General features: G+C 46.5%; 1 protein-coding gene across 2 annotated transcripts in view; it reads left to right on the forward strand.

Moving 5' to 3' along the window:
- The window catches only part of FOXK2 (forkhead box K2), a 69,831-nt gene that overhangs the window by 29,245 nt on the left and 17,510 nt on the right, over window positions 1-23,076 (forward strand). For both annotated transcript variants that reach the window (XM_082374210.1, XM_082374209.1), the window contains exons 2-4: window positions 11,890-12,084; window positions 14,771-14,918; window positions 18,459-18,605. In XM_082374210.1, the coding sequence (XP_082230336.1) occupies window positions 11,890-12,084; window positions 14,771-14,918; window positions 18,459-18,605 (490 nt within the window). The remainder of the gene's footprint in view (window positions 1-11,889; window positions 12,085-14,770; window positions 14,919-18,458; window positions 18,606-23,076) is intronic.

The following is a 23,076-nucleotide window of genomic DNA, read 5'->3' on the forward strand; positions in this document are numbered from 1 at the left end:
ATTTTTATGTTTTATAATGTGTAGTACAGTAATATAATTTATACATATGTGAATGTGTTGTTGCCACATTAATCTTTTAAAAAAAACGTTTTTTGAGGTATACTTTACATAGGATAAAACAAAGCTATTTTAAGGGTACCTTTCAAAGAGTTTTGATAGATGCATATATCTGTGTAACCAAAACTTCAGTCAAGATAATAGAACATTTCTGTCTCCCAGAATCTCTCTCCTGCCCTTTTGCCCCTCTTCACTAAACTGAAAGTCCTAGGCAATCACTGATCTGCTTTTCGTCACTGTAGACTAGTTCTATCTTTTCTAGGATTTCTTAAGAATTGAATCATGCAGTGTGTACTCTTCAGTTTGGCTTTTTTTGATTAACATGTTTTTGAGATTCATCCATGTTGCTTGTTTGGGCACTTTTTTTTCTGTTTTGTTTTTGCAAATTTATTTATTTATTTTTGGCTGCACTGGGTCCTTGCTGCTGCATGTGGGCTCTCTTCTTAGTTGCAGCGAGTGGAGGCCACTCCTCGCTGTGGTGTGCAGGCCTCTCATTAAGGTGGCCTCTCTTGCTGCGGAGCATGGGCTCTAGGCGCGCGGCCTTCAGCAGTTGTGGCTCGCGGGCTCCAGACCGCAGGCCCAGCCGTTGTGGCACACGGGCCTAGCTGCTCTGCGGCATGTGGGATCCTCCCGGACCAGGACTCAAACCTGTGTCCCCTGCATTGGCAGGCGGATTCTTAACCACTGCGCCACCAGGGAAGCCCCCAGTTTTTTCCTTTGTGATTGTTGAGTGGTAGTTGAGAAGTATTTTCTTGCATGGACTTAACATCATTGGTTGATCCATTCACCTGTTGCTGGACACCTGGGCCATTTCCAGGTTGAATTGTTATGCATCCTGCTGCTGTGAACATTCATGAAGGAGTCTGTGTGGACAGATGCTCTCATTTCTCTTTGTCAAATGCCTAAGAGTGGAATGGCTTTACTAAGAAGCCAACAGACTTTCCCAAAGCAGTCCCACCCTTTTATATTCCCACCAGCAGTGTGGGAGAGTTCTAGTTGCTCTGTGACCTCATCAGCACTTGGTTTTGTCAGTTTTTTCATATTAGCCATTCTGTGGGTGTGCAGTGGTATCTTATTGTGGTTTTGACTTGCATTTCACTGATGACCAATGATGTTGAGCATATTTTCATGTGCTTGTTAGCCATTTCTGTACTACTTTAGTGAAGGTCTCTTTGACCATTTTTAATGGGTTGTGTTCTTATTGAATTTTAAGAATTCTTTGTATATCCTGAACACAAGTCATCTGTGAGCTATGTGTATTATGAATATTTCTCAGATTCTGTCCCTTGCCTTTTCATTTCTTGATGATATATTAGTCATATGTTGACTCCTGCTTAATTTTTCATTTAAAAGTGTACAATCAAAAATATTTGGAGACTACTGCTCTTCTGCATTGGCGGAAGGAATTGCTGTGAACTGGGGAGAGGAAGGAGGGAGCCCAGGCCCTGCCCCATGGCTTTGCTTATGAGTTCAGTCTGAGTCAGGTGTCTGTTGGAGAGCCTGCTTTGGTTTCATGTGAATGTTATTTGGGCAAGTTTGGGGTAATCTCAAGAGTAGTCCCACCTCAGAGGGGTAATCGCTTCTCTCTGAGCATCTACTGTGTGCTCAGCACGATTGACTGTTTGCTGCTACCGTCAGCAACACGGAAGGAGGGCCCACCCAGCCATCTGCACCCAGAGCCATGGGTGTGGTGGCTGTGATCCAGGCGAGAGAGGGCTCATGGGATTATTTCTACAACTAGCGGAAATCTTTGTTAGTCTAGAACATGTTTTGAATGACTGAAAATTAAAGTAGAATTTGTACTGTGGTTTTTTATAAGACTGCTGGAAGCACAAAGCATCACATTGACTACACTAATATCCAGTACTGCCTTCACCCTCAGCCTGGCATCAGGATTTTAAATGAGTGTGCTTCTCTGAGTCAGCCTTTCCCCCAACAGCAAATTGCCATGCAAAGTAGTAGATAAGGCAGCTCTTTCCAGTACCTTCATTAATGGAATCGCAGTGCAGTAAGTGGCCAACAGACAAAATTCTTCTCCAAGCCAAAGAAAAAACTCAGAAGCAGTTGTGAAGCTGCTGGTCACATGTGTTGCTGGAAAACCCAACACCAGCTCTCTAAATTGGGTCAGGAATGTTTCTGGAATCAAGGCTTCCTGGTCTGTGGGAACAAAAGCAGATCTGCCTATGGAAATGCACCATTTCCTAATATACTAGTATCTTAGGATACAGGGCCAGCTCCATAATACATGGGGTCCAGTGCAAAATGAAAGTGTGGATTAAGAATGCTGCAAAAATCTCCAAGGATATATTGTACAACAAAGGGAATATAACCAATATTTTATAACTATAAATGGAACATAACCTTTAAAAATTGTGAATCGCTGTGTTGTACGCTGGAAACTTATGTAACATTGTACATGAACTATACCTCGGTTTTTTAAGAAGCTGCAAAAAGCTTTTCATTTCTTTTGTGGTCTCTCTCTCTCTCAACCTGCTGCGGTGTTTTTGTTATTTAATATCAAGCTTTCTTAGGTGGAGGGGTACTCGTGGGGCAAGTGCAGACTCTCCCAGGTGCCTAAGGTGCCCCTGTCCAGGCCCCGTCCTGGACAGTGGGTGGTCGTGGAGGGGAAGGGGGTGTGGGAGGCAAGATGTGTGTGAACTGAGCCTCCAGGCCCCAGGCTGTGGTCCTTTGACCCATTGGACCTCACTTACAAAACACAGACTCAGATAAAATGATTAAGGAGAGATTTCAAGGTGGTGGCTACGGAACATTCAGCCTCATCTGTGGGCCCTTCTGAGCACAACGCCTGTTTGACTCACTAACTAGCCACATGCCTGCAGTGTCCCTGTCCACGCAGAAAAGCGTTGTTTCACGTGCTGTGTAGTTTCTAAGTCACCTCAAAGCTAAACGTGCAGTGAAAGTGCTTCACTCAAAGATAAATCTCGCAGCGCCTGAGCCCAGGTTGCAGGTGTCTTATTGAATTAGGCTTTTGAGGCTCCGGTTAGAAGTTCATGCTAGGGACTTACCTGGTGGCACAGTGGTTAAGAATCCTCCTGCCAACGCGGGGGACATGGGTTCGAGCCCTGGTCCAGGAAGATCCCACATGCCACGGAGCAACTAAGCCCGTGCGCCACAACTACTGAGCCTGCTTTAGAGCCCGCAAGCCACAACTACTGAAGCCTGCGCGCCAACTACTGAGACCACGCACTGCAGCTACTGAAGCCCGCGCACTCTAGGGCCTGAGTGCCACAACTACTGCCTGTGTGCTTCAACTACTGAAGCGCGTGTGCCTGGAGCCTGTGCTCTGCAACAAGAGAAGCCACCACAATGAGAAGCCCGCGCACCGCAACGAAGAGGAGCCCCCGCTCTCCGCAGCTAGAGAAAGCCCTCGCGCAGCAACAAAGACCCAACGCAGACAAAAATAAATAAAAAATAAATTTAAAAAAGAAGGAATAGCTTTATTATATATAAAAAAGAAATTCATGCTAAACCCAACAAAAACTATAGTAACGTGGCCTCTTTTAATAAACACCATTGTGTTTCATGAGTTTTATAGAATGTTTTAGCGTTTTTCAGGGTAAGAAGTCAAGCTGAGGTAATAGGTGTTGCTTGAGGTTTACTGCAAAGGAGCAGCAGAGAAAAGTGTGGACTACTTAGGGTTTCGGGCTCCTTCCAGTATGGTCTTCATTGTCCTAACCTGTCTTATAGTGGGTCAGGCTGTCGACCTGTGACTTGTGCTCTTTAATAAGTGGCTGCTGGCCTCCCAAAGACACCTCCTCTGAGGGCAGCCCTCTCCTGAGCTGATAACCTGCCCCTCCACATACCCTCTTCTGGGGCGAAGGGAGCACCCGCCAGGCTCCGAGTGGCCCTTTCAGACCCATGGTGGTGGCAGCTCAGCGTGACCAGCGGGTAGGACTGACTGGTGGTGCGGACTTGTTGCTCTTGGAGCCACAGAAAAGGCAGCCCCGGGTGGGGGAGTGATTTATGAGTCACTGACAAATGTGATTGATTAAGGGCTACAATTCATTAAAGGTTGTAGTAAAAGTTTTGATATTTCTGTCAAAAATTAGAGGAAACTAGTAGAAGAGAATGATCAAAGTGTATATATAGGCCCATTTAAAGTGCCTTTTTGGCTAAGTCCGCCTCAGGGTTTGGAAAGAAGAGGAATTTTTTTTCCAATTTTTCTTCCAAAATTCCAATGGAATTTTCTTCCATTTTTGCAAAAGATAAAAAAGAGGCATGGCTTGCCATCGTAACTGAGTTATGGGTTGACTGGAGCCCATTGTTAAACTCCCACAATAGTGTTTCCTCCTGCAGGGTAATGCTTGCTTGAGTCCTGAAGGCTGTTCTCTTCCACCAGGCCTGCTGGTTGAGTTTCTTAGGCTCTTTCTCCTCTGTGATGTGGCGAATGTACCCTCTCACCGCCGAGGACACCGAGTGAGTGTGTCCAGGTTTCAGGAGGGGCTGCTTGGATGTCCCCCTGGGATTATGGGTAATGGGCACCTCAGAGGTCATGTGTCCACTTAGCCATTGCACCCCCCAGCCTGTTCCTCATCCATCCTCATCTCAGTAATTGGTACCAACATTCTTAGTCACACGAGCCAGATGTGAAGCCAGTCATCCTGCGGTCTTCTCCCTTCTGTGCCCACACATATTGGTGGGTCATCAGGGCCGTTTATTTCCATCTCCCATACCAGTCAGATCCCGTCTCCTCTTTCTGTCCTCACTGCCTCACGTGGTGTGAGCACTGCACACCCTGGCTCCTTGGAAGCCTCCTCACTGGTTTCCTCATTTCCCCCCTTATCTCCCGATCCAGTCTTGGATGTAACTGTCCACACATTTCTTCAAATGCGGAAGATCCTGTTGCTTTCCTCCTTGGCAATCACTGCTGCTTATAGCAAGTCTTCGATGGCCTCGGAGCACTGTCCACCCTGTGTGACATGTTATTTTTATTGACACAGTCTTTCCTTTGCCAATCCCGAGATTAAATGATCGGATTGTCTTCCCCTTCTTATTAGATTATCTTTGTCAGCTGTCACAGGTGAATGACAGAGTAACTAGCCTCCCATTTCTTCCCTTGGAGAGCAGGTCAGCAGCTCAGCTAATGTCTCTGTGGCCAGTTGCATAGCTGAAAGGACTTGAAATGATTTTCCAGACATCCCTTGGGATTGCTAACACTAGAGAGGTGATGGTGTGTGGAGCGGGTCCTCGCTGTAAGCCCTTCTGCCCATTGACCGCAGGTGTGGCCACGGAACTCGCTCCTTCTGTCTTTTCTCTCTGCCTTGGAACCAGCAGTATCCTCAGTGGAGCCACTGCATCAGCCTGGGCCCCAGAGTGAGGGAAACGTGGAGCAGAGCAGCCACGAGCAGCCACTTATGGGGTGGGTGGATGGTAGAAGCTAGACCCAGACCTTTGCTGTGAGCCACAGAGATCTTGGGCCGTTTGTAGAACAGCAGGGTTCAGCCTATGCTGGCTGTCAGGACACTCAATGCTGTGCTCTAGGAACATGATTGGGAGATACTGTTCTGTGTGAATATTGCTATATGTAGGATGGGACAAATCTTCCCAGGAGAGAAGAAATCCAGAGTACAGAGTATGGTGTCACCACAAACCATAGCTTCTTGGGTCACAGTCTGGAAGCCCAGTGATGGGATGGTGTGTAGGTTTAACAGACATCAACTGTGTTGGGTGAATGTGAGGGCATAGATGTCAGGGTCACTTATGTGAATGTGGCCATGACCCTGTCCTGTGAACTCCAGAACTGGGGTTGTACTTCCCTGCTTAGCCCGAGGCTGACTATCAGGGACAAACTGACTCTGGAGGAGGGTCTGGAGTTGATAAGAATTGCAGTGAGGTGACATTTCATAACTGTGTCAGGTGTCCCACAAGATTGTCCTTGGAATTTGGTGGGATTCTGAAATATATAGAAGATAGATAATGATGAGGGTGTGTCCCAGAGCAGGGCTCTCAGACAGTCTGTGGAGAAGGTATAGTCTGAACAAGTAGAAGAGTGAGTGGTTTCCAAACACTGTGTCTATGCTCCCCTTGTCATGGCTCATGACACAGTTCCTGGCCTGGCTCAGGCCCAGCGACACCTGGAGTGGCACAGCCTAGATCATCAAGCTTTGCATTGGACATCTTGAAAGTTTCCAAATTTTTTTCTTTTTCTTTGAAATTACTCAGACTTATAGAAAAGTTGCAAAAATAGAACAGAGATTCTCATTTTCCCAGATTCCCCAAATACTAACATTTACCACACTTGCTTCATTACTCTGTTTTTTCCCTGAAAATTTTGAGAATAAGCTGCATACATGATTCATTTTTACCTCTAAAATATTTCCATGTGTATTTCCTAAAAAATTTTCTAACATAACCACAGCCCAGGTACCAATGCCAGTTAGCGTTGATACAACACTGTGACCTAACCCACTGGCCTTAACTGGACTTAGCAATCGTTTACTGATGCCCTTTTTCTAGAGTCAGATCACACATGCATTGAACTTTACTCTCATTTGTGACCGTTCCTTGGCCTTTCTGTGTCTTGTATGTTGATTTTTATTTTTTTTTAAGAAGTAGGGTCAGCTGCTGGGGGTGAGATAGGAAGTTAGCAGGTCATAGATTTAGGGAGCTGGAGAAAGTTGGGGTTTTTTGTTCATTTGTTTTAATATTTATTTACTTATTTGGCTGTGCTGGGTCTTAGCGGCATGCAGGATCTTTATTTGCAGCATGTGGGCTCTTAGTTGCGCCATGTGGGATCTAGTTCCCTGACCAGGTATCGAACCTGAGCCCCCTGCATTGGGAGCATGGAGTCTTAACCACTGGATCACCAGGAAAGTCCCATTGTTTTGTAGAATATTTGAGGACAGGCCAGTTGTTTTGTAGAATATTTGTCTGATGTTTCCTCTTGGTGAGATCCAGGTTTGTTATTTTTAGCAGGAAATCCAAAGGTGAGGCAGTGTCTTCTCGGTGCCCCATGGCAGGGACACTGTTGCTGCTTTGTGCCCTGGCCATGAGGGTGGCATCTGCAGGCCTTGTCCCATTAAACTTTCTAAAATACTCTTTAAAAACTGAGGGACTCCAGAGTTATCCTAATAATGACTGTCTGAATCACATTCAGATGTGTTTTTTTAAGTAGGTAGAAATGGAGCCCACTTGTGGGGAGATTTTTCCAACTCAGGAAGTGTGTCTGAGTAATCTGTGCCACGACAGAGAAGGATGACAGGAGGCTGGGGGACATGGTGGCCGTCCCCCCCGGGGCCTGCCGTCACTGTGGGGGCTGAGGTGGAAGGTTGCTCTGCTGCACTCACCGTTCCGAGTGGTGCTGTGGGGCCAGACCACTGTTCCTGCCTGTCTCGTCTTCTATGGGGTAAAGGGTATGGGAGCCAACCTCTTCCTGAGACCAGCTACACCTCTGAAGTGGCCCAGTTGGACTTGGTTGTAGGGAATAGTTTGCCTAATTGGTTAATTGTTTGAACTTGCTTTGCATAGAGATATCACTAAATTTGACTTTCCATTTGGTTGGAGACTTATTTCAATATGGCTTATTTCTGCCTAGCTGTATGATGTTAGTGTTGAAGTATTTACAGCAAGGCCTGGCTTTGTATTGATATATAAAGAACAGGTCTTCAGGGACTTCCCTGGTGGCACAGTGGTTAAGAATCCGCCTACCAATGCAGGGGACATGGGTTTGAGCCCTGGTCTGGGAAGATCTCACATGCCGCAGAGCAACTAAGCCCGTGCGCCACAGCTACTGAAACCTGCTCACCTAGAGCCCGTGCTCCACAACAAGAGAGGCCACCGCAAGGAGAAGCCTGCGCACCGCAAAGAAGAGTGACCCCTGCTCGCCGCAACTAGAGAAAGCCCAGGCGCAGCAGCGAAGACCCAATGCAGCCAATAAATAAATAAAGAACAGGTCTTCAGAATCCTTAGAGCTTCTTTGTGAATCTGAAAATTCAGAGCTCTAGACCCAAGCCATTGGCTTGCATATCTCATTTGTAAGAGTTTCCATTCCAACAAGAAAAATGCCTGTCACCAAGTATAGGAGACTAAGAGAGAGGTGAAGAAAAAGATATTTGCAACTCTGAATTCGTATTAAAATTGTTAATGTTTATTCAAGTAAAAGAAACTTAGTTTTTATCAGGGTCCTTGCCTAAGTTTGAAACCATCAGCTGTTGTGTTGCTTCAGTTTTGATTTGTGGCTCAAGTTGTGTGGCTTCTCAGAGGTGCTCAGTACCTGGTCATTTTTTGCTTAGGGGTTTGCCGTTCTGCTTTCTGCTGTCTGGTTTTTCTTATTGTTCATTTTAAAATCTTTCCCTTTTCTCTGTTATTCTGTCATATTTCTCAGAGTTCTCATAAACAGATGCATTTTTTAAAATATATTTGTTTTTTTTTTTTAATTTATTTATTTATGGCTGTGTTGGGTCTTCGTTTCTGTGCGAGGGCTTTCTCTAGTTGCGGCAAGTGGGGACCACTCTTCATCGCGGTGCACGGGCCTCTCACTATTGTGGCCTCTCTTGTTGCAGAGCACAGGCTCCAGACGCGCAGGCTCAGTAATTGTGGCTCACGGGCCTAGTTGCTCTGCGGCATGTGGGATCTTCCCAGACCAGGGCTCGAACCCGTGTCCCCTGCATTGGCAGGCAGATTCTCAACCACAGCGCCACCAGGGAAGCCCACAGATGCCTATTTTTATACTGAGCTTTATTACAAATCTTTCAGGATCAGTTAAAGTATTTTTAAAGAGCACACGGTGTTAGGTATTGTGGTGGTATGAAGCAGTGTGAGACCCGGGCAGCATGCTCTTAATTTCCCAAATCAGTATAGTATCTTTTAGGCTCTTAAACCCTTTCCATGACCTGAGGTGCTTCATGGGAACGAGGACCAGAGTGCCCAGACGTAACAGCCTCTTGGTGGTGGTGTGGGGGAGACAGAGATCTGACACTCACCTTGCTTTGTCTGCTGTTTTAATGTTTTGCTGCTCTTTTTACTTTTGTGAAACAATTAATTAAAATTATCCCACTATTTTTTTTTAACATGTTGGGTAGGGTGGGCTGGGCTACCTAGTCTCTGTAATTAAGCTTTGTTTATTTTATTAATTTATTTTATTTCTTTTTGGCTGCGTGGCATGTGGGACCTTAGTTCCCTGACCAGGGATCCAACCTGGGCCCCCTGCAGTAGAAGCATCGAGTCGTAACCGTTGGACCGCCGGGGAAGTCCCTATCCCACTGTTTTTTATTTCTAGCTTAGAAAAGTCAAGCAGTGGCCATTCACATTCCCTAAAGGGGAACAAGGATTTCATCACTAATGGAACTCCATAGAGAACTCAAACACCGTTTTGATATATTTTGCTTTGAATGTAACCTACATAGAAAAATCGGTTATAATTATAACATGGGTGCCCATGTAATCACAACCCAGGTAAAGAAATAGGCCACTGTTAACCCAAAAGTATAGAATATGTGCTGTGAACCCCCTGACATGTTATCAACATTTTACCAATTTCTGTATCCATCTACAGATGGCTTTTTTTATTTAAAAAAAAAAAACTTTATTGACGTATACTACATATACAGAAGAGTGTATGTTTCATACATGCATAACTCGATGAATTTTCACTAATAGGAACTCACCCATGTAATAATAACTCAGATTAAAAAACAAAGTTACCACACTACCTGGGTAGCTTTTAAATGTGTTTCATGGCTCATACACGTATGAGAAGTTCACGCTTAGATGCAAACAGAGATACCATTTTCACCTGTCAAGGGGGTGGGGTTAGTGGCAGTGTCCACTGATGGCCAGGACACTCTCACATGCTGTCGCTCAGAGGCTGTCAGCAGGTGGCCTGACAGTGCCTTGCGTTGCTTTAGATGCCCTCTGTGCCCTTGGAACCTGACGTTTATGGATGGCGCCTGTGCCGTGGAGACGATTGTTGTCTTTAATTGGAAACTTTGGGAATAGGATACAAAGGAAGGAAGTTCTCCATGTGGTGGTGCTAGCCCTGAAGGCAGCGCTCAGCCGTCTGTGCGAACAGACCCTGTGGGTGACACTGAGGGAACGTGCAGACTGAGGGCCAATGTGCAGGGTGTGGTCCTATTTTGTGGAAAGCAGAAATAAACCCCGGGAGACGTGTAGGTACCCCTTGGGGGAGGGAGGAGTCCCATTCTCACATTCCCGTGTTGGAATTGTGCACAGTGCTTTGTTGCTTCCGTGGCACATGGAGGACAGGCAGTTGGGTGTGCTGCTCCTCTGGTGCAGTCTGGGCTTCTGTGAGTTCCCAGGTGATGACGGAACAAACAACACAGTGGATGGCGAGTGTCCAACTGTAGGAAAAGCAAGTACTATTGACATCTTACAGTGGGGCTGAAGGTAGTTTGGTTTTTTCATTTTAATAAACGTTTGAGTGTTTGATAAATATTTGAATTAATCCTCATGGTACTCTCAGAGAAAGATGCTGTCATCTGTTCTGTGGATGAGGAAACAGGCACAGAGAGGTAACTGCTCTGCAGGATCGGATGCCCTCGTGCTGGGTGACGATGCTTGTTCTAACAGCCTGACCTTCCTGCTGAACAATGACTGTCGCCTGAGGACAGGGGCTCGGGAACTACAAATGGGAGGAAAAGGAGGAAACTTCCTTACTCCCATAATTGTTATATATATTGTGCTAGAAATTAAGGCCAGTGGGGTCTTAATCCCCTTCTTTTCTAGGCCTGGAGTTGATTATTCAAATCTCATGCTAACGACAAAGGGGCAGCTGCAATTGTGGGCTTCCCGTTTGTTGTATTCATGTGATTTGCTTGTTTTAATTACCTTTTTAATGTATGAAACTGGGCACTTGTTCATTAATTCCAACAAGTGTGTACTGAGGGCCTTCTCTGTATATACCAGGGACTCTTCTGGTCTCCATGTTATAGCAGTGAACTGAGCTTTGTTCTAATGGAGGTTGTATCCTATTGGGGTGACAACAAGCAAAAGTGGGGTAACATAGAATCATGTGGCCAGAGTGAAATGAAGAACAAGGCAGCAAGGGGAGGGTGTGGGGCGGTAAGGAAACCCTTGGATAGGCAGCTGAGGGGTGGGAGGGGACCCCTGGGTAGTGAGCAAGGGGAGGAACGGACAAGAGGCAGGGATGTGGGGTCTGACCCACAGTGGGGTGGGGGCCTCTGGGGTATTAAAGTGGAGGGAGGACAGCATGAGAGAAGGATCTCGAGAAGGAAAGAGCTGTGCCCCGAGGGCAGAAGAGACAGAGGCTGGCCTTTTTGTATCTTTGAACACCACATGCAGATCTTGCTGTTTTAGAAACACCCTGGCTCCTGGCTGCAGACAGACTAGAGTGGGTACCTGAGAGAAGGGCTGGGCAAGAGATGTCATCAGAGGTAAGCAGGTGAGGGGCGTGCCTGGGGCGCCTCCTCCTTGTGATGGGACTGTCCATGCACTGCAGGGTTAGCAGCATTCCTGCCTGGCCTCCACCTACTCAATGCCAAGAGCACATCTCCAGGTCCCAAGCCTGTCTCCAGAGCCTGCCCAGTGTAGATTAAGTGGTATTTGAGTCTTTTTTGAGTCTCCTCTCCCTTTTTTTTTTTTCCTGTTGGGCTGGTCTAAATGATGTTTTTGCTTACTAGTGTTTTTAAATCATGTGATGCCTCCTTTGTGTTTCACTCATTAATCGACTTGTAACATGTGAGGTGAACTTGAAGTGGGCTTCTTTCCGACTCTTCCATGCAAGTCGAGGCTCCAGTATGTCTGGGGACACTCGGGCTCTGCAACCTGTTGTGGGTGGGGCATCCTGCCCACCGATCGGCAGATGGACGCTGACAGTTGGCTTTTCTTTTTTAGGTGCACGTTCAGGTTCCCGAGCACAAACATCAAGATCACATTCACTGCCCTGTCCAGCGAGAAGAGGGAGAAACAGGAAGCGCCCGAGTCCCCAGTGAAGCCCGTGCAGGCTCACATCTCGCCGCTGACCATCAACATTCCAGACACCATGGCCCACCTCATCAGCCCCCTCCCCTCCCCCACAGGAACCATCAGGTACACAGCAGCTTCCATGGTAGACGGGGTCACCGTGGGGTCAGGGTGTGCATGTGCCAAGGTGGACATGACCCTGTCCAAATTTCAGTCCTTGCCTCTTGCAGTGGGACATTCAGAAGCCATCGTACGTCACAGTAGTGGGCAGCAGCACACAGCGACGTCTTCTCCCTTCCCTGGTGCTGACCTACATGGAGAGGGAGATGTTGAGGGCACTTAAAATATTGTTTAGTTTCTGAGCACTGTTTGCTCTTAGTTTCCTGCATATGAAACACGGTTCCCAAATGTTCCTTGTTTTCACTTGTGGATTCTTTTATTTGAGTGTAAGTTTAAAGGACAGATGATTTGTCTTATTGGTCTAAAGTGTGAGGTGGGTTTTCAGTTGCATTTTGAGTTTTTTGGTTTGCTACAATTTCGTGCAAATTTTCATGACTTACACTTTGGATTACTGAGTTTGACCACAGTGAGGTGACAAACTTCTGTTTGTTCTGATGTCCTAAGAGAGACTGGGAGCCTCAGGAAGTGGAGGATGGTGCCTTCAAGGCGTGCTCTCCACTGCATAACCCAGTGCAAGATGGTCATGTTGTGCCGCGCTTTCAGGGGGCAGTAGCTGAGGGTCAGGTCAGGAATTGCCCAGGACCAGCAGGCGCGACCCTAGGACAGGGCTCAGATGGTCGGTCCTCCTGTGTTCTGTTGGGTCTTAGAAGAGTGAAGTGTGTATTCAGGCATCTTCTTCCATGTGAGTAATGTTAGACTTAGGTGCAAAAGGAACACATTTGCTTCTCTTGAGAGCCAAGCTCCTACTGTCCAGGTGTGTCCGCAGGGCATGGCTCCAGGCAGAGAAGGCCTTGCCTCGTCCACTGGGACTGACCCCTACATGTAGCAGAGCAAGGAGGGCACAGAGGGAACACTGGCAGCTCTGGGTTGTAGCTTTCAGTCGGACACTTCTGTTTCTTATCTTAAAAGCCAGCATGCACAGAAAGGTATCCTTCTGGAAAGGCCTGGAAGGAGTGTCAGGTAGACTCTGGCTGCACCCTTGCTTGGTGTTGTGTGAGTGCAGCTGCTCTCGGGCCCCTTCTCTGCCCCCTGCCATGGCTGCTCCGCTGAGGATGCTGCCTCTGTCTCTCCCACTTGGTTGAATTTGTCTGCATGTGACTAGATGGACCAGGTAGTAAGTGTGGCAGTGGGTAGGCAGAAGTCAGCAGCCGGTGGCCCGATTTTTATTCAGCACTGTGTGAAAAGTGCACAGAATTCACAGAGGAAGAGGAGAAAGCCCGTGTTTACCCACGTGGGACAGCGGCCCACAGTGGAAGCAGCAGCCTTAGGGTCAGGTCACTGGCAAACTGCCTGGCCATGTGGAGACAGAAGTTCTGTGGGCGCTCAGGGAACTGGAGGTGGTTGGAAACTTTAGGGTTTGGGTCAGGAGCTGATGCAGTCTCTCCTCACCCCCTGCCCCATCTTCATCCTGTTTTCCTTGCTCATCCCCTCTTCATACCCCACCACCAGCACCGAGCAGCAGAGCACCCCTGCTGTTGAGACAGCTCACGGTGGTGGAGCCCACCACCACCCAGCCAGTGGGGCCACTCACCACATTGACCGTTCATTTATGTTAGCTAGTTTTAAAATCATAAAGTGGGAGTTCCAAGAGTGTGGTCCTGCCATCTGTCTTGTTCCTCTCTCCCCAGTGCTTTAAGAGTTGTTCCTGCCATGCGGTAAACACTTGTTTCGTGGGTGAGTGCATATACTGACGGTGCATGTTCATGGTAGAGAGTCCAGTAGTGCTTCAGAGGGTGCCAGGTAATAGTGTGTTGTTCCACCTCCTGGGCCCCTCCTTTCCAGTTCAGTTTTTTGGAGGTAACTACTGTTTCTTAGGTATTTTTTCCAGAAATTTTCTATACATTTGCAATACTTGACTTTTTTTTATCCAAAACATAAATGAGATCTAACCATACATACTGTTCTATAACTTACTGGATTTTTAAAACAGTCTTATCTTGGCATCCTTCCATTTCAGTAGCTTGTTCTCTTTTGTAAAGTATAATACTGTACAGAAAAGGGAGAATAAGTTAAATACATAACTTGGTGAATTACCACAAATGAATGTGGCTCTTAATCAGCAGACATCAAGAATCAGAACATTCTCAGCATCATGGCCAAGCCCTACCTTGTGAAAAAAGAAAGTGCATGTTTGAAAACAGGTTCCTGTTTCTGATTTCTGGGTGTTCCCTGTGAGCCCGTCACAGCCTGCGTGTCTGTATCCACGGCCTCCTCCCCTCTTTGTGCGTCCTGTCTTCAGCCTCGCTGCTGTCCCCCTCTCTTCAGACTCCCCCTGACCTTTCCAGTGTAGCTGGAAGCCATGTCCTTTGTCACAGCCTGTCCTCAGCTTCCTGGTGGGAGGGGGCGAGCAGAGCAGTGGTCTGTGTTCCTCTACCAGGCCGAGTCCTGGAGCCATCATGCATGGTTCTGTGTCCTTGGTAAGTTCCTAAGATGACACATGTGGAAGCAAATACCTGATTTCTTAGGGTGATCTTAAATTTCACAGAGTTAATGAGTCCATTTTTCCATGGAAAATGCTGAAGTTCTCTTACTTTTAAAATTTGTTTTCCTTGAAATAAGAGTCAGTTATTGAAACAGAGTGTGATGTACGTTTTACCATAGACTGATAGGAACAACCTTTTCTCGTCCACAGTGCTGCGAACTCCTGTCCATCCAGCCCCCGGGGAGCAGGGTCTTCAGGGTACAAAATGGGCCGTGTGATACCATCTGACCTCAATTTAATGGCCGACAACTCACAGCCAGAAAATGAGAAAGAAGCTTCAGGTGGAGACAGCCCAAAGGTAAATGTTTTATAGCCTCGAAACAGAACCCAGGGCCTGTTGGGGAGCCAGCTGTCCTCACTGCATTGCCTGCATGTCAAGGAACAACCCCCCAGGGCCTTTTGAGAAGTGCACGTCTACGCGGATGTTGGGTCATTGCTGAGCATGTTCTCAGTGCTGGGCACTAGAGATGCGTTCTTTTGGTCATTCAGCACTGGGCCCTCCTTGGTGGCAGCTATGGGCCCAGGTCCTGAGAGCTTGAACCCTTGGTCCTCACAAGGTCACTGCCTGGTGTCCTAGGAGACCACTCTTAGGATTTAGTCCTCCTGTCCCAGATGCTGAAGGTTGCACACACACATGTCTGAATGTACATGTGAACACATATGCACACAAACACACTTTAGAGAGGGCACATCAGTTCCCCTTTTGGATGGTAATTTTTTTTTTTTAATTTTATTTATTTATTTAATTTATTTGGCCGCATCGGGTCTTAATTGTGGCATGTGGGATCTTCGTTGCGGCACACAGGATCTTTCATTGTGGCACGCAGGCTCTTCGTTGTGGTGCGCGGGCTTCTCTCTAGTTGTGGAGCACAGGCTCCAGAGCGTGCGGGCTCAATAGTTGCAGCATGCGCGGGCTCAGTAGTTGTGGCACTTTGGCTCAGTAGTTGCAGCACACAGGCTTAGTTGCTCTGCGGCATGTGGGATCTTAGTTCCCTGACCAGGGATCAAACCCACATGCCCTGCATTGAAAGGTGGATTCTTAACCTCTGGACCACCAGGGAAGTCCCTGGATGGTAATTATTGATGGCCCACAGTAGGACCCTGCTTATTTCTATTCTTTGACCCAGTAACACCCCTTCTAGGACTTCATTTAAGGGAAATGGACAAAAATCTCAAAACAAAAGTTCATATAAAACAGAAAATTGAAAGCAACCTAAATGCCCCTAACTGAGAGAAGAATGATTAAGTAAGGGGATATTATGTGGCATAGTTACTGATATGGAAGTGCTCTTGATATAATGCTACGTGAAAAAATAAAATAAAACCAGGCATAGTGTTACTTTATGTACTTATAAAATGTGGTATATTCGTGTCATAGGACACGTCACAGCCATGGAAATGGCTAAGCCGTGGCTGCGCACTGTCTCTCCACAGCAGCCAGGAGCCTCTTGCACAGGGTGCTGGGCAGGGGCAGACACAGAGGGGCACCCTCTGTTGGATTCCATTTTTGTCCATAGTCCATTTGCCTGTTTAAAACCAGGCAAAACTAAATTGTTTCAAGATGCATTCTTAGATGGTAAAACTTAAGTCACAGTAAGGTTATGATTAGTATAAAATGTCAGGAATAGTAGTGGCCTCTCTGGGAGGCAGAGGGGGCACGAGGAAGCTTCTGAGACGTGGGCTGTGTTCTCTCTTGACCTAGTGTTGGTTGTACTGTTGTTCACTTTACAAAAATTTGTTTTTACCTGATATGGGTGTATTACGGGCTTTTCTGTCTGTGTTATGTTTTTCAATATAAAAAAGCTTTTTTAAAAAATTGAAATGTATAGAAGAAAGATAACAAACACAGCAGCATAGGCACAGTGAGGAAGGCTTTGTACTCTCACCTGGTGTGTACTCCAGCTCAGCCACTCCACCGTCCCTTTCCTGTAACTCAGCGTGAGCTCACTCAGGGGACAGACAGGGCAGAGCCTGGCCCAAGTGCTCAGGAAATATCAGCTATTTAAAAGCGGGGTGCCGGGGACTTCCCTGGTGGTGCAGTGGTTAAGAATCAGCCTGCCAGTGCAGGGGACATGGGTTCGAGCCCTGGTCCGGGAAGATCCCACATGCCGCGGAGCAACTAAGCCCGTGTGCCACAACTACTGAACCTGCCCTCTAGAGCCCGAGAACCACAACTGCTGAACCCGAGTGCCAGAACTACTGAAGCCCGCGCGCCTAGAGCCCGTGCTCCACAGCAAAGGGAAGCCACTGCAATGAGAAACCCGCACACTGCAACGAAGAGTAACCCCTGCTCGCTGCAACTAGAGAGGGCCCGTGCGCAGCAACAAAGACCCAATGCAACCATAAATAAATGAATGAATGAATGAGTGAATGAATGAATGGACGGATGGGATGCTAACGGACTTCCCTGGTGATCCAGTGGCTAAGACTCCCAATTCAGGGGGCCCGGGTTTGATCCCTGGTCAGGGAACTAGATCCCACATGAACTTAAAAAAGATCCCACATGCCTCAACTAAAAAAAGATCCTACATTGACGCAGCTAAAGATCCTGCACGTCACAACGAAGATCCCGCGTGCCACACCCTGGTGCAGCCAAATAAATAAATATTTTAAAAAATAAAAAAAGTAAATAAAAGTGGGGTGCTGGGATAACAGGTGGTTCAGTCTTCCAGTGCAGAGCACATGCCCACGGCCAGCTGTCAGGACTAAAGTTAGCCTGTACAGGTGAAGCCTGCATTCCGTTCTTTGGCACTTCACTTTCCTTCCTCACCCATCCTACAGTCCTCTGCTTGTCTGCCTATTTGTATTTATCTCTAAACAATATCTAAATTGTTCATTTCTAAACCTCATATAAGGAATATCATCTTGAATGTATTCTTTTGCAGCTTACTGTTTACATTCAATGTTAGGTTCTGTGGTTTCTCTGTTGATATGTGTATTTCCCAGTTCACAGCCAGAGGTGCACCCTCTCCCCAGTGGGCTTGTGCACGTGTATGGGGTTCTGAGTTGTCACAGTGGCAAAGAGCCACTGGTGGCTCTGAGTGCGCTGGGACCAGGAATGCCAACATCCTGTGGTGTGCATGGCAGCCCTGCACACCTGAACAATGCCTGCCCAAGTGCCTTGGACCCCGGTGTGGGAACCCTGCGTCTGGCTCCTGGTGCTTTCCTCTGCGTGGGGTTTTCTTACAGGAGGAGCCTCTTGATGGACACTTGTTTCTGAGTGGTCCTTACTCTGGCGCTGGGGTGTTCAGCATTCCTGCCCCATCTCCTTGGGTGTATGAGGACCCCCACAGGGGCCTGAGAGAGGGTGGCTCACTCCACCCTTCGCCACCACTGTCCTGGCCCAGCTCTTCACTTGACTGCTAGAGCCACGTGATGGTCCTCTGGCATGGTTTAGTGTGCATGCTGTGGACCCTGCTGAGGTGAGGCAGCTTTTCTCATTTTCTTATTCTTTTCGTTTTTACCATTTGGACTTTTTCCTCATGTGGTTTTAATGTTCTTTTTTATGCTGCTGTACATGCATCCATTTGCTTCCTCCAAATTTTCCAAATGCTTTCCCATCATATTATATTACTTTTTTTTCTTCCCCCTGCCACGCGGCTTGTGGGATTTTAGTTCCCTGACCATGGATTAAACCTGGGCCCTCAGCAGTGAGAGCGCAGTGTCTTAACCACTGGACTACCAGGGAGTTCCCCCCATCACATTAGATTACTTTTATAGGAAGGAAAACTAAGCATTATCATAGGAATGCTCAAAAATGTCAAGAATCCTGAATTTTAGTAAATTTAGTAAAAATTTTGATAACTTCAATACTTTTTTTTTTTTAACTTAAACACAGGATGATTCAAAGCCACCTTATTCCTATGCACAATTAATCGTACAAGCAATTACGATGGCTCCTGATAAACAACTCACCCTAAATGGAATTTATACGCACATCACGAAAAACTATCCCTACTACAGGACTGCGGACAAGGGCTGGCAGGTAAATCCATTTCAGTTGTTATTAAATGTTTCTGTTACATGTCTTGTAGATGCTGGTTGGCAAATGAGAAGAGAATTGAGCTGCTATGTATGTAGCTGGGGCACAGGTAGAATGAGATGAGTGAGGGTCTCTTGTGCCGAGAAAGGAAGAGGCCTGCTGTTGCCACACTCTCTCTGACCTCCTTAGCGCAGAGTGGGAGGAATAGTGGTTCTAGAAGAAATCTCAGCACTGTTTTTTACTGTTATGGTCTCCATGGATGGGAAAGGTGTGGATCGTTTGAGATGTTTCTCTTGGACCAGTGCAGTTCATATGTCTAAAGTGAGGGAGAGTTAAAAATCTTGTCCATCCATTTACTTTGGCATTCTTCTGTCTTCCTTAGCTATACGTCTGCTGACATACGTAGCTTTTTGAAGTTTGCACAGAGATGGTTTTCAAACTGTTTTACTGAGGAACCCTTTCTTCAAAAGATACCTCCTCCAGTTGGCCAGTATACAAAACAGATGAACACAGCGCTGCCCTGTTTCAATTGTCCACCTGTACTTCCAGCCTATTCCTAGGCTGTCTGTGAATCCAGGCCTCCTCAGAGGACACTTTGAAATTGGTGCATAGTATTTCCATTTTTTAGCTTTTTAATTTAGTTTAATTTTTAAACCTCTACATTGTGTATGTTTTTCCTTGTTCTGCGTGTCTGTGTTATGTGTGGCCATTTACTAGGTGTTTAGCAAGACCTCACTAATTCAGACAGTATGGGAAAGGGTAAGTTTGAAGTATGGAATAGTAAAAGCATCACAAAAGAGAGAAGAAACATACATTTACATATTTTGAATTTATTAAGTAACCAGGAATGGCTACAGAATTCCTTTGAGGCTTAATGAGTAAATGATCCTTTGAAAAATACATCTGTTGAACCATAACCATAATCAAGTGATGTGGGCGGGGTAGGGGGTAAGCCATTCTGTTTACGGAGGGTAAAAACTTTTTTCTTCTATCTGCAGATGTATAAACGTGTTGTAATAAAAAATAGTATTCCAGCCAAATCCTGACTCTTTCCTCTGTAAGGGGTCTTTAGTCATGTAAAGACTAAAGGTACGAAATGAGACCTAGCCTATCCTCCTGGCCTGGAGCATCTGTGCCCTGCCCGCCTTCCTGTTCACAGCAAGGTGGCATTTCTTAGTTGGCCATGAGGGAAACAGTGGCTCGGGAGAACACTTCTGTATCCAGCTACCTGGCAGTTCTCTTAAGATGATGTACAATTAGGTCCCAGCAGTACTTACCGTATTTTAATCTGTAACAGTGAGGTTGTGCTTCAAAGAAAATGAAAAACAAAAGAAGCAGAAGCAGACGACAGTCTATATCCATGTCCATGTCACACAGCTCCCTGGGCACAGGCAGGTGAGGTCTGTCACAGAGTGTCCTGTCCAGGAACTGTGTGTGGAATTCTGATGATTTGAAATGCCAGTGAGCTGGGTTGTAATGGGAGTGAGTGTTTCTGAAAAGCCTGGCCAGACTTTCAGTGGTGTGTTTCCCTTCTGGTCATATTTCCCTGTGCTTTGTAGCATCCATTTACGGGAGAACTGATTCCATGCATCACAGGGTTTTCTTGCTAAAGAAGACTGAAGGCTGAAGGGCGACCTCCTCCTGGCCTCGGGGTCCTGGGGAGTGAGTCAGTCAGGAGGGGCCGTGATCATGGAGAGGCGAGGCCTGTGGAGGTGACCCCTGAGTACACTGATTGCTGCTGGCTCCTGAAGTGACTTCACAGCCCACTTAGAACTGAGAGTTATAAACACCCTCTCTACTGAACTGTCATTAACGCTTGTTTTTATTGAAACATCTTCTTTTCTGTCCAGATAAAGGTTCGTAAGGGTGACTGCGCCTCTTGCCCGTGTAAGGCTGTTCCTGGGACATTTCACACCTCCTGCTCCAGCTATTTTAGCGAGAAAGGGCTTTCTTGCTCCAGCCCTCCTTTAATTCATGGATATGCACTCAAATTCCTGTCCTCAGCAGTCCTTGCTCTCCCCAGCATGCCCGCATGTGTTGTTTTCTGCCATGGGACTCTCTGAGCTGCCCATCCTGAGGGACTGCACTTACAGACTCTACACGGAAGGCTCATTCCCATTCCCTCTCTCCTGGATGAAAACAAAAAGCCTTCTATTTTGCAACCTTGTTTCATAAAAGACCCATATCCTTTTTCTTTTGAGAAAAAAAAAAAAACCAACTGTCAACCAAAACAGCCCATTTTTCAAGTGTGGATTTGCAGACTGCATCCTGCCCTCCCCAGTGGGGCAGGGGAGATGGCAGTGCCATGCTTCTCGGAGCTCAGGTCCCGGTGCTTGAGCCCCTTGCTCTGCCTCAGTTCCTAAGATGACGCCTGCGGACACTTCCCACCATGCCAATTCTGAGCACTTAATGGAAATCCATGTCTCCTTTCAGACTTACTTTTGGTATTATGCAGTCTACCCATGCCAAAAGCTTATTGATTAATCCGGAGCAAACTTGAGGATAAAGCAAGATGGTCTGAGTAACACTAGCTGGAAAGATGGCATATCTCTTTTGGTTGCATACTTATGCCAAAATGTTTCACTTTGTTATGACTTATAATTTTACCCCGCTCAGAATTGAGGTATTTGTTGTGACTGAAAAGTTTGAGAATTCTGGAGCTCTTGGCCTCTGAAAGGACCAGAGCTGGTTTCTGAAAGTAGAGGGAGTGACTTGTGCTCACCCACTCCCTGCACACTGGACTCTCCTCTGGAAGGTCCTTCCCTTAAATTTCTTTACAAGTCCTTACTATGCTGAGTACACATGGGCAAATGCTCAGTGCTGAGTGGGACTAACAGACACAAACTGCCCATGAGAAGTGTAGGTTACGGGCAGGAAGGCTGGAGGCGCTCAGGGAGGACGGCACAGAGCAGGCACGAGTGATGAGCTCTGTGCCTTTCCCCTTTGTCAGCTGGGCTCTGGGAAGCAGCCCCTACTGGGGAGAATTTGGGGGAAAGAGAATGTGCACAGTATTGAAGATCCTTTTCTTCGTATTTAGTTTTAAATAATAACCTGCCTTCTCCCTGAATACTTTAAAATAATTTCTGAATCACTGGAATTGAATCAGTGTGGTTTAAATGTATATAGCTTGGTTTGGTCAAATTACAAAGGCCTTAAATTACCTTAGAAATACAATTATTTATTCTATCTGTGTATACATTAAATATCTCTTATTACCTCTTCATGTTTTCTAGAGTCTTGTTGGCTGGAGAATCACAGGTGACCAGTAATTGGGGTCATTTGTCTGTGAGATTGTTGTTGGAGCGCAGAGGAAGTTAGACCCTCTTTTGATGGTGCAGACTGGGTTCTGTTACATTTTCAGAACAGAAAATAGCAACTCCCTGACCTAAGGACTTAACTGTACAGTTTGTCCGTGGTGTGAGGGTTAACGGAACAGCTGTATTGCTGATCCTGGTCCTGACCTTTGTCAGTGGGTAGAAATCCTAGTGCCCAGTCCCCTGAAGTAGCACTTCCTGCCTCCAGATTCCCACTGTGCTAACCTCCCTTTCTCCTCCTAACAACATGCATGTGAACCTACTTCACCCCAGTTAGTGCAGTTCCAGCCTTCACTTGAGGCTCAGCACCTCCCTTGTCACGTGTCACCTAGCACTGTGGCTTATAGTGGTCACTTCTGAGCTCCCATCTGGGTGCCGGCCTCCCACGGCGCAGTCAGGAACTCTGGACCCTCACCCACAGTTCACAGTGAGAGTGTCTTCCAGTGTCATCATCTGGGCTGGCTTTTCTCAGTCTTTTTTCTTAGAATCTGCCTTCTACTCCACACTCGAAAGGTCTGAATGCAGATGGAGAAGGATTGCCTTCTCTGTCTTGATGGGGGCACCAATAACAGATTCGATTTTCTGGAGGGATTGGTAGGCGTTGGTTGGTTATCAGCCAAACCCTATGATAAAACGTCATAGCAAGTATCTGTGGTTATGCATATATTCTAAATCTAATATACTACATCTGCTTATAAACAATCTCACAAATCACAGACATAGCTTAGCCTGTCCCTTCATGTTGCCAATGAGGTGACTGACATCCACAGGCATTGGTGGTTCGTCGTGGCCTGTGACTGGTCTGGTTCTTGAATAGTCCCTTAGATTGGTTGTAAAGTAGTATTTGACATGTGTTGATTTCTGAGCCACCTCTGGGAATTCAGAATTTCAGGTCGTGACTAGCAGTTCTATTAGAAAGTTAGTTGGAGAACTTAGAAATGATTTTTGGATAGCCAGAATTTTAGTTTGGGTTGAAACTTTAATAGTTTATTAATTTTAAATTTAAGCATTAATGTAAATGCTGAAAGGATCTGAATGCAGGACTTCCATCCAGCTTTTCCTGACCTTTCGTAGGTCTCAGATTTCGGTGCATCAGGGAGCTGTCCTCAAATCATGTGTAAACTGTGAGCTGAGCTTTTTGTAATAGAAAGAAGAATGGA

Source organism: Balaenoptera borealis (assembly GCF_965194805.1).
Source record: "Balaenoptera borealis genome assembly, chromosome: 20".
NCBI classification, from domain to species: domain Eukaryota; kingdom Metazoa; phylum Chordata; class Mammalia; order Artiodactyla; family Balaenopteridae; genus Balaenoptera; species Balaenoptera borealis.